Source organism: Anoplopoma fimbria, chromosome 5 (assembly GCF_027596085.1).
Source record: "Anoplopoma fimbria isolate UVic2021 breed Golden Eagle Sablefish chromosome 5, Afim_UVic_2022, whole genome shotgun sequence".
Taxonomy (NCBI): Eukaryota; Metazoa; Chordata; class Actinopteri; order Perciformes; family Anoplopomatidae; genus Anoplopoma; species Anoplopoma fimbria.
Genome location: NC_072453.1, coordinates 5,181,296 through 5,193,189, shown reverse-complemented (window position 1 = coordinate 5,193,189; position 11,894 = coordinate 5,181,296). Strand labels below are relative to the sequence as shown.

General features: G+C 42.3%; 1 protein-coding gene across 2 annotated transcripts; it reads right to left on the bottom strand.

Annotated features, from left to right (window-relative positions):
• Positions 1-2,887: 2,887 nt before the first annotated feature.
• On the bottom strand, positions 2,888-11,836 carry usp42 (ubiquitin specific peptidase 42). Of its 2 annotated transcripts, none has more exons than XM_054598785.1 (18): positions 11,778-11,836; positions 10,373-10,622; positions 9,508-9,714; positions 9,238-9,348; positions 8,898-8,997; positions 8,265-8,332; positions 8,072-8,142; positions 7,434-7,516; positions 7,206-7,317; positions 6,980-7,120; positions 6,492-6,592; positions 6,212-6,377; positions 5,397-6,083; positions 5,193-5,275; positions 3,897-5,012; positions 3,294-3,607; positions 3,122-3,187; positions 2,888-2,973 (listed from the first exon to the last, which is right to left on the bottom strand). In XM_054598785.1, the coding sequence occupies exons 2-17, from the start codon at positions 10,611-10,613 to the stop codon at positions 3,126-3,128; spliced, it is 3,663 nt and encodes a 1,220-aa protein (XP_054454760.1). In that variant the 5' UTR covers positions 10,614-10,622; positions 11,778-11,836; the 3' UTR covers positions 2,888-2,973; positions 3,122-3,125. The 2 variants fall into 2 exon arrangements, with proteins under 2 accessions (XP_054454760.1, XP_054454761.1); XM_054598786.1 differs by having other exon boundaries at positions 3,294-3,604.
• Between the last annotated feature and the right edge of the window lie 58 nt (positions 11,837-11,894).

The following is an 11,894-nucleotide window of genomic DNA, read 5'->3' as shown; positions in this document are numbered from 1 at the left end:
CACCTGCACCTACACCGCCACCGTGTCCGTGACCGGCAGAGTCCTCGTGTGTGTATGTGTGCGTTACGTCACGGTGTGGGTCATGAAGTTTGTTCTTTCAGGTCTGGAGGATGAGCAGCAGACACATGTTGGGAGTTTTTTCCAATTTATTTCCACTTGAAGATTGTCTGCACCTCAGTTCTTGGTTTTTCATCCAACACAGAACTGATGTTTGTTTTGGGCTGAGACCTTATGGGGGACTGCGCGCAAAGAAATCTTAGCCGGATCAAAACAAATGGACAAACAAATGACTGAAGCCATGACTGGAATCATGGGAAATCTTTGCATAGTGTGGCTGTGACTAGATTGCCCTCTACTGGACATACAAGGAATTACATCTACGGGAGAATTTGAATCCTGAATATTCATCCTCGTCATACATCATCCCGTTTATCCAGACTGGCTAGTCTGCTGTCTGCCAACAAGACTCCCGGACGCCAGTCACCTTTTTATCGTCAACTGACTTGTTCTTCTGACAACTGCCAACAACAATGTTTTGTAGTATCCTGTAACTACAGAAAGCCTCAAACGTATAAATCAGCTGGTCTGATTGTTAGCCCTCACATGACTGTTTCTGTATATGCAAACAAAGATTTATTCTACAAACTCATACTTCATTTACAGAACGCGCCCTTATTTCCTCTTTCAAGGCAAAGCCATTGATGCAGGTTGAGGAATACTTCACATATATTGAGTGTAATAAACCTTTTATGTGACCACAGTTTGAAAAAGCTATATACATCCTATGTTAATTCTGTAAACGGTCATTTTATGTATTGAAGATCCACCTCTGTGTTCAAGTTCATTTCTTTTGTATTTATTTTCTTAATTGGTTTAACAAAAGAGGCAGCCCCCGATTTACATTATGCATGTATAGAATATATTGTACATACTGTTCTTTTCCCCCGGTTTCTTTGTTGTGTTTATGTAGCATGTAAATCATAATGGCCGTAGCCTATACCCGTTCACCTTTTTAGTTTAACAGCCTAACAGTTTACAATAGAGGAAGGAAGCGGGACTTTGTGCAGCTTTATGCAGAGCAGTGAACCCTTCTCACACGGTTATTACTGAAGATCAGATAATACATGTTTTATGAAATAAAAACTCACTATGCTGAGTTGGACAAGAGAGTATAGGACATAGGCGTTTGCAAAACACCCTGGAAAAGGTTAAACAAAAGAGATACTAGATACTTTTCAAAACGCCAGTCGTTTGAATGCTAACTGGAATCTGAGGACTGCTTTCCCCGAACAGAGATCGAGAACAAGGCAGACTAATCTTTCATTAGTAGAGGTGTGAGATTTAAACATGACTTGATCTTAGCTTGGGAAAACTGCTCCTGAATACTTTGATGAAAACGTTGAATAAAAATGACATGCTGATCAGTTATTGTGTGCATGTGGATTCAGTAAAAAGAGCTCGACTTCCTTAACATACCAGGTCTTTGGTTATTCCAAACATGGAAAGTGTTGTGAATAAAATATAGAGCCATCTAAGCCATCATGCCAATAGCTAGAAATGTGTGTTCGTGAATTACAGAAGAGTGCTATGGGTTTCAATCCACACTTAATGTATCTACATCATAATTTAGCTATTGTGGAAATATTTTTCAACAAGAAGCTTGGATACAATCAGTCTATTCCTAATATATCATACAAAAGGCAGACAGGAGCTTTTCAAAAATCCCTGACAACTCGTCAGTCATCGCAATCAGCATTTTTCATTCATTTCAACACAGCTTGTAAACAAAGTCAAAGACCAAGAACAAATTACAATTTCTGACATTACCAAATGTATTTTAAGGCTTTTACCTCATACAATGTATAAATTCTGACATGCTAAACTAAAATGGTATAACAGCATTTTTTTTTCAACTTCTGTCTAAAGTTGAAAAAAAAAAAAAAAAAAAAAAAAAAAAAAAAAAAAAAAAAGAAAGAAAGCAAACATACTCATTCCCAACTTTTGTTGAGAGAATATGGTCAAATTGAACATGAATGTTTGTAAAAACAAAGCAAAACAACAAAACATCTACTGATCACCCTGATACAGGATTTTTACGTATAAAATTAACTGATAGTACAGTTCAAAAATTAAATTCACAGTATTTTTATGACGATAGAAGACACAAACCGTATTTTTCATTAAAAAGCAAACACAAATGGTCCACAGCCATGATAACAAATTTTTGATGCATTTTTTTTTAAATGTTTAAAAATAAAAATAAAAATAACGTGAGAGAGGCATGATCCAGAGAAAAAAACAAAACTCTGTATCTGTGAAAAAGTGAAAAAATTAAAGGGTGAATCTTAGGCTTTAAAGCAACAATGGAAACCGATTAAAAACAAAAAGGTGGGAAATGTCCTCAAGTCTGTCCAGGGTTAGTGTGGAGGTATCAGTCAGCGAAGCCTCATTCCCACCACTGCACTCCTCTGTCTCATTCATTAATACCTCCCTCCATTAGGTTGTCCGCTCCCAGAAAAAAACTCAGAGACATTGCGGCTCTGTAGATATGGTGACATCTTAAACCTGCAGCCAACATGATGCCTTACGGTTCTTCTCCTAGGCAACACATTTCCCTTAAGTTTCACTCTTATTTGAAGCAGGCGGATATCCGTGATGGATGTTAACAAGTTTTCAAGTCCTGAGTTCCACTGAGCAGCAGTTGACATGTTTAAGCTCCAGGCTTTGTCTGTGTTCATACAAGTATATATTAATATTTTTCATCATAAATGTTCATCGGGTGACGGTTGTTTTTGTTTATCAATAGTTCGGAGAATTACCGCTGATGAATCTGCCTTAAAAAAAGATTTCTGAACAGTTAAAACACTTTTGTTGTGGTAAAAATACAATATGCCCCCAACGAAGAAGCACCACTCAAAAAAAAAAAGTTGTTGATGTCATTCCTCTGCTGTTGTTAAAATGGTGTTGATGTGTCTGAAATGAGAAAGAAGAGGCCTCCATACAATCTATTTGCATAGCCAGGAGCATAAATATTTGCACCTATGATAAGAGGTCCGACTGTTTATCAGCACCGATTGTGCTGGAGCATACTGTTATAATCAGTTAAAAGGCGCCCACTCACAGAGTCAGTGTTTCAAGCCACTGGAGAATCCGTGGGAGTCACCATTGGTCTGGCTGTAACCATTTCCTGCAAAACATGATCAACACTTTTAATCAGCGAGCTCCACAGCAGCATTACGTCAGCGTGTTTGTTATGTTTGAAAATGACTCTGGAAGTGAAAAACCTTAAATACCTTTGTATCCGTTGAGATGGGGGTGAGTGGAACCGTTTGTGGTGGGTGTGTGGTTGGAGGAGAGTAGATGATCACTGCTGCCGTCGGCGTAGTCTGTGCACCTGCGTTTTTCCGGCAAAAAAATATTGTCATGCTTAGCGTCCTTGATGTCATCATATCGTCGCTTGCGGCTCTCCCTCTCCTCACTGCTCCTGCTCTTGTGGCTCCTCACTGCTCCTGGGCTGTGCTGCTCGGCATCGCTGTCCCGCTGCCTCCTCTTTTTCTTCTTCTTCTTTTTTGTTTCAGTGGCTCTGTCTGAATCCACTTCGGAGCTTCTAGGGGAAGACGGAAAATACACCATGATTATTCCCAATTCTTGACTAAATCCAAAACAAATCGACTTACATCTCAAGACAAAAAATGCAGGTCTACAACTCAAAGAGTATTTTCATTATCTTTTAAATCTATAAATATCAAAATATAGTGAGAAGATGCTGATCACAACCTCACAGAGCTCAAGTTAATGCCTTCAAATGTCTTGTTTTCTTAACTAAAAGTCCAAAATGATGAAACAAATTTGCACAAAGTACCACGAGGCATGGCGGCAAAGATGATGTTACTCACCCGCTCTCACGGTGCCTGTCTTTATCCTTTGACTTCTTCTTTTTCTTGCTCTTTTTGTGTTTTCTGGAGCGGTGGGCCTCAGAGCTGTCATCCCTCTCCTTGTTCAGAGGATCAGCCGTCAGTCCTTTTTGATTCTGATCCTCCCTGTTTAGAGCTGATTCATGCGTGGAGAGATGAGACTGAGGGGGCGAGCCCTTGGACTTTGTGGAGGTTTCTGGCTCTGTGGCAGAAGAGGAGTTCTCTTCTTTTGACGGATAATAGTCCCTCTCCCTGCCATTGCTCTTGTCCTTAATCACCCGCGATTCTCGACTGTCTGGCTGCCACCTCCCTCGACTATGAGACTTCTCGCTGTAGGGGTAACCGTGTGCCCTCCGACCACGTTCCCAGTCATCTCTGTAGCGACGGTTGTGATAGTAGTGGTAATGGTTAGAGCACCTGTCACGATCACGCTCCCTAGGGTGGGGGAGGCTCCGCTCCCAGCGACGCTCGGACTCCACGTCCCTGTAGGAGCGATTGTGAGGAGGCAAACGGTCCTTGTACGGGCGCTCATGGTGTTGTATGTCTCTGGAGTCCCGTTTGTAACGATGCCGATCACCGCCACTTTCTCGCTCGTGACTCCTGTCCCTGTAGTGTCTCTCTCTATCTCTGCCCCAGTCAGAGCACAGTCTGTCTCTCTCCCTGTCTCGGTAAGTTTGTATTTCATTGCCTCTGGAACTGGGCTTGGACTGGTGTTGCTCCTTAGAATCTGCGCGTCCTTCAGTTCCTGCTGACGGATCACTGGTCTGTGGTAGATCTCTTGCTTCATCCCCACCTCTGCTAACTTTCTGTGGAGCTGCAGAGGCCCCATTGGTGCAGTCTGGCGGGATAGATAAGGCCGTAGGGTTGCAAAGCTGAGCAGAGGAGGAAGCAGATTCTTTAGATGAGACAATATGGGTCTTTGTTACAGTAGCTGAGGGTGGAGAGCTGACAGCGGAGGATGCTGTATGCTGAGGCAGGGGATCAGACACATTCTTAGCCCTTGTGTCAGGAGTGGAGAGGAGCCGGTCTTCACTGGCAGCAGGATGGATGCTCTGAGAAGAACTGGCCTGGGATGAGGCAGAATTATCTGCCTCTTTGCTGTAGAAACAAACAAAATATGAAGCATTTAAATATTGCTTTGTATTATTATACCTTTGGGGTTCAATGTCTGTGTTTACTGTGAAGATGTGATCAAATTAAAAAAGAAAAATTTAACTCTTAATATGTGGTTGACAGAGTAATCACTTTTCCAGTTGAGTTTAAGAGTGCTAATCTTACCTTGTTTGACTATGGTCACTGTTAAATCCATTAGCAGCAACAGTAGTCACAGAGGATGAACTTCCTTGATTACTGCCGGAGACCTGAGCAGCAAAAACAAGCCATGAATCATTTATAATATAGCAATTTAGACATAAAACAACTGTTCATTAGGTTATCAATATACTATGAAGAAAAAACATAAAGACAAAGCATATAATTTACTTTTTCAGGGGTGTTGTGTCCGTTCACTTTGTGGTGTTCATAATGGTGCCCATTTTGACTGGATTTCGAGACACCATTGGTTGGTCCATTTAATCCGTTACCGTTGTGGTGTGCTCCTGACTGTCCGTTGGTGGCTTGAGTAGAATGATCAAAGACGTCTCCCGTTCTCTTGTTTCCATTAAGGTGAGACTTGGCCAAACAGCCCTTATCCGAAGTGCCACAGTTCTCCTGGTCTGATTCCTCTGAAGACTCTTGGCCGTACGGCACCAGGAATGACGCTCCATTCACTCCTGTGTGGTGATCCCCATTACTGCGTGACATGCCGTTACCGTGGTTAAGCTGACGTGGAACAAAGCGAACGTCTGAGGTAGACTGTGAGGAGGATAAAGAGCTGGAGGAGGAGCAGCTGCTGCTGCTGCTGCTGCTGCTGGCAGAGGACGGCTGGCTGTAAGAGGACGAGGAGGATGAGGACGGGCGGTTCTGTTTGCCTTGACCAATGAAGAAGGAAAGCTTCTGGCGCTTGTCGTGGTCTGGGATCATAGTGGGCCGGCTGATTGAGTGGGAGATGGAAGAAGAGGAAGAGGCCAGTCCATGGCTCGGTTTTCCCACAACGCTGCTGCTGGTGCTGGGCTTGGAGCTGGTGGGATAGTCCCTCAGAGATCCATTCCCATTAACGTGGAGAGTGCGCTGAGGAGGAAACAAAAAGGACACAAGGACGTTTTTAGAGCGTCTAGGTCAAACATTGTATATATTTCTTATAACATTCAAAAAAAAGAGTGATCACCAGAATGTAAATGTTAGCAAGACTGCAGTACCTTGGTCAGGTGTGGTGGCAGCTGTGGACCTATGAAGCCAACATTGTTGTGGTGGACGGTGGTGTTGATGCGTGGAATCACCACCGGTCGTGGAGATGACTGACCAGGGGTGCCTGGGTTATGGCTCATGTGGCTGTAGTCCCCTGTTTTCTTCCCATCACCGGACCTAGAATAGGACATTAGCAATATGGAACATTTTAAATGAGTGGGAGGGTTCATATGAAAAGGTTTTGAGACTTTAATCTCTTCAGAGTTTCATTCAAAATAATAGTTTACTCACTTGATGTAGAAAAGGACATAGGCCTGCTGGTTTAGAACAGACCTGATGTCACTGACAGACACAGAGGAGTCGTTCATCTGATACCACTGACCATTGCTTGCCTGGGAAACACAACAGAAGAGTTGGTAGGTATTAACATACTTTCTAAACAGAATCCTCATTGTTACACATCTTCCACTTACATTTATTTTAAACTGTTGAATATAATAAAAGTTGAGAGCTTTTGACTGTCAAGAACAAATATAATAATGTATCAATGTGTTTACATGCATATTTTAATAGAATAATTATATGTTAATCTACTTGTATGCAAGAAAAATTTGACATTTTTAAACATTTTTAAAAGTCAAGACTTCAGACTGCCAGGAGCAAGAGTTTTTGTAGGAACTCTTCGTTAAACTGTTATGGTGAGACAAATGTGTGCATGTGTACTTGACAACAGTAGTGCCCTGATAGATTAGACCAAAGGTCCGTAGCGGTGCCAGTACCTTAATATAGCAGAAGTAGTGTCCAGCATGGCAGCTGAATCCAGAGTGGACCAGCACAGCATACAGCCCGTAGACCTGGGGCTCCCCTTGAGACTGAGACATGAAGGGCCGCAGGTCCAGGTACTCTGGATATTTCACATCCTGATGACCAAACAACAGCTGAGTATTTTCAATTAATCATAACATATCATGTTCTTGATATTATAGTCCACACATGTCATGGTACCTTTGTGATTTTGCCTCCACTGAAGTTTGCAAAGCGTTTGAGTGAGAGGGTGAGCACATTTGAATTGCGGTGGATGGTAAATCTCTTTGAGGCTGTGACCATTTTTTTGCACCTGAGGGAAAGTAATGTTCAGTCAGTTAGCTGTCAAACGCATACAAATAAGCAAATAAAACCCTAGCTCTTTCTTGTCATGTTTTCTAAATTCCTTTAGTCTGTAAAATGACTCACTTGGTGCATTTGTAGGCGTTTTCTCCATCCAGCTGTTCTGGCTTGACAAACTGCTCCAGAGCCTTGGAGACACTGGGAGCTGTCTGCATGGAGAGAAAAATGGGTTTTAGTACCGTTCGTAAGAATGTTGCAAAAAAACAAAACAAAAAACAACTGAACTAATTGATTTGTTACTATGCCTGTCACGATAATTACATCAACGACTCATCATACGTTATAGGGACATGACCTGGATCATTTTTGCTGACCCCGCCATTGCCTATTGACCGCATTGTGCAAACAATGTTTATTTTTGTTAAGAGAGCCCAACAGTCAAATTAGTTTTTTTTGGTTGTGTATTTTCTTTTTTTTCCTTTTTTATTAAGAATATTTTTTATATTTTTCTCATATTCCATGAGTCTAAATATTCTTAGGATTAGAAAATAATTTATCTTTGAAAGGGTGTACTTGCTTTATTATGCTATTGTATCGTAATTATTTCAGTCGCATTGATTGTCTTAAAATGACAATAATATTGTTTTCTTATTATTCCTGAGACAATATATTGTCTAACAAAAGTAATTATCGAGACAGGACTAATTGTTATGCAGTCACACGCAAAACAGTCATATCAGATCCACATGTGATTTTTTCTTTACCTTAATTTCCAGCGTTATATCTAGAAAAGGGTCAAATGTATCAGAGACTGCTTTGCAGTTTAAACATTTAACTGTAAAAGAAAAAAAAAAAACAGTGATTATTTAGTAGTCCAGGAAAGCTGTAAAACAAATCAAAAGAGACTTGATGTAGAAGAATCAAATCCAAAAAACTAAATAAACACTTCTAACGTACCTCTGGACCTTAGATACCCGCCAAATACTTGATGGATGAAAGTGGTTGCCTGCGTTTGCCTGTCCAATCTGTCACAAGGATAAATATGAGGATGAAAAACAAGCATAAGGGTAATGGCATAACTGACTGGTTGCCTTGTTAATCCAACAAACAACAACAACAAAAAAATTCAGGTTATACTGGAGAAGAGAAAAAAAATATTTTTACAGTATTTTGCACTGTCAAGTCACAACATATTGCTGCTGAAAGAGCAGGAGCGAGAAAGGGATGAATTAGAGCACGAGTAATTAGATGAGAGGCCACCTGTTATTACAGAATAAGAATTGACTTGATACTTGAGGTTCCTAAAATCATTCTCAATCCCCTGAGAGCCACAATGGAGAGCCCAGGGTATCTATTAAACATGCATGTAAGCTTTGAATGTGTACATAACCTACTTGGCAATGGCTCTACACATTTCAGTAGAAAAACATGAATACTTCAACGTTGTATAGCTCTTATGCTAGATTTAGCCTTTGCAGAATATTCAATGTATCAGCACAATACAGAAAACATAGAATACAGTAATACTTCCCTTCCTAAAAAACGAATTATCCGAAGCTGTGTACGGTTTTGGAAGTGTAAGAAACTTACTTGGTTCCAGGTAAGCAGGACTTTTGCATAGCATCCACTGTGTACCGCAGGAACTCATGGGCATCCTCCTGGCTTCCATAGCGGAAGTGCTTAGCAATCCCTGAGAGGGGAAAAACACAAAACAGTAAAATATGTAACAAATTGCAATATGATATCACACTTGCACATGGATGTTTAGTTCAAAATTACTTTAACGGCACATAACAAACACCCGCGATAAGTTTCCCTCCAAAAATAAAAAAAAGTAAACAGCCAGACAGCGCCTCCTGTCATTCATTTCAGGTAAACATTTTGTCAAAGGGCCCGATTTCAGTGTTTTACTCCACAGACCACCACTTACTTTTAAGCTCATTGAGCACACCAATGGGCTTAATGACATTCCCAGAGTTTGCAAAAACCTGAATGATGTGGTTTTGCATGGTGCACATCATACAGAACCCAGGCTCGTGACCTGCAGCAGGGACAGATGGACCAAACATTGATGAGTAAGACATGAATTAGACAAGAAGCCAGCTCATAGATACAAGATAGATGTGATAATTACTGCAGGACTGTACAATTGCGCAAGAACTTCCATGGTCCAAAGAACCATCATCAAACACTAGCTTACACGTCTTGGTGTGCTCTCGTGTCAGCAGAAAGTTGGTAAAGGGAGGGGTGTAGGTGAGACACTGCAGGGCTGAGTTGAGAAAGCAGGTGTTCCCCATGTTCTGCAGGCCCGCACCAATGCGGTGAACCTGTGTCCACTTTAGGTTGAGCCGCTCTGGAGGAAAGAGGACCTTCTGGGGCGAGTCGATGCCATCACCACTGCTCATCACTGTACACACAGAGCCAACATTATTACTAAAGTTAAATTCAATGAATTAACAAGGTCCCGGACATAAACATGTATTTGTATATATGCTACGTACTCTATGTAAGTACACACTGGCACATGGAAAAGAAGCTTCAGGACAATCATAGCTATCAGTATTAGGAGATACATAATGTGATCCTGAATACAGAGTCTGTAAAAGACGCTGAAGGACAAAAGAAAAGACAGAGTTTCTCTTCTGTTAAACTTGTCAGGTTGCTGCTCTTTATATCAAAACACCAATAGCGTCACAAGCACAAGAGACTGATCATGTTCTCACTGTAAAACTGGCTTTGTTATGTAACTGGATAAACGAAAGTAGAGTGGAAGTAGCAACAATACACCCACAAAACCAGTTGTGCCACACTCCCTTAGTAGGAAATACCAAAGCTTCATTAGCGCAGCTTGGTATTGTTCGTGTATGTGTATATCCGCATTTCCAATATGGGAACGAAAATATTGACTATTGGTATATGTGTCAAATTCATGTCAAATTGTACTGCTTGAAGGCATAGGTGAGACAACTCTTCCATATGAGGGACAAATAAAGGTATGGTGTATAGTTTCCACCCAGCTTTCAAGACACGCGCATTAAAAACATGATGAAAGCCCTCGTTGCTACCTTGCTCCTTGGGCCGTTCCACAGAGGAGGGTGTGCTGTTGTAGACTGCAGCTCCAGGCGTTGGGCCCAGGCAGCCTCCTGCAGCCTTCAGCCTTGGAGAGTCGCTGGACATGGTAGGACCCATTGCCCAGCTGCTGGAACAGCCACCGTCCATCCCAACGTCTCCACTGGTGAAGGGAGAACGCTTACACCCGACTGACTCGTGGTCAGACTTTTCTGAAGATCTGTCAACTATGGTCATTGTTCATTGCTGTACGTGGGGCAGAAACACAGAGTTACACAACTTTATGGCTGATAAAAATACAGATTAAGTTCAAGGTTTTGTGTTCTTCATTTTTGTTGTTGCTTTACATGTAGACTTATCCGTGTGTGTGTGTGGCCCACAACTTATTAGGGTACAATGAGATTACAACCAATCATATTCTGGTCACATGTTATTATAAGATATAACACTGGATATTATGACTAAATTATCTTCCTAGATTTCGCGCGGGAAATACACACACACACACACACACACACACACACATATATACATATATATAAATAAACACACAAGATGCCACAGTGGCTTGACTTTGGCCCTTGGTGATAGCAAACTAAAGGGACTTTTGCAATGTTTCATTTAAAACAAACGTCAGAAAACACTGGCAAGACATTCACTTGATTTTTAATGTGTTCAAATCGACCAAATCCTGCTCAAGTGACTGAGTGGACGTTAAACACGTTAGCTCAAACCCCCTCAGAGGAAACGTCCTCGTCGGAAGCACGCTGACAATAACAGCTGTTCCCTCCCACCTGCCCCGGCAGACTGGCTCTCGCTGGCTACCAGACGGCTGATAGGCCTTTAACACGCAGCGTCGCTAAACCGCACCAAACACGCACTGCTGCTCCGCTAGTCCGTCTGGGAGACAGGGCGCCGACTCAAAGCTCACTTTTCTTGTCGATGGCCGGGACAGAAGGACCGGTGGAGAGCGGGAGGCTCCAGACGGCAGGGACGCCATGGAAACGGCTAACGTAACACTCCGACGTTAGCTTCCGTCGTGCGCCAGTATTGATGCTAGCGGTGCTAGCTAGCTCGGCACGATGGTGGCTGACTGACATGGCGGATAATAAAGTAACCGTACACAATACACGTAAAAGAGCAGTTTTATGTGTCCACTTCGAAGTACATTTGATAAAGAGTGCGTGGGCCCGGGGAACGGCACGTCTATCTAGCCGAGAAAGGAGGGGCTCGACACCGGCGGTGGTGTGTGCTCACTGCGCGGCTCTCTCCGACATGACAGAGAGAGACAGAGGACCGGTGTAAGGCTACTACTACGCATATCACAGACTCAGGCCCGCGAAAATATGACGGCTGCACAGATCAAATGCCACTCAATCGTAAAATCAACAACACGCTCACCTGGAATCTGTTATGAATACGTTAATAGTGGTTGTAAATCCATTCCTTATTTCCAGCGGGTGTCCGGCGGTGAACAATGACGTAGCTAATTGCCCCACGGGTACATCCGGGTACCTT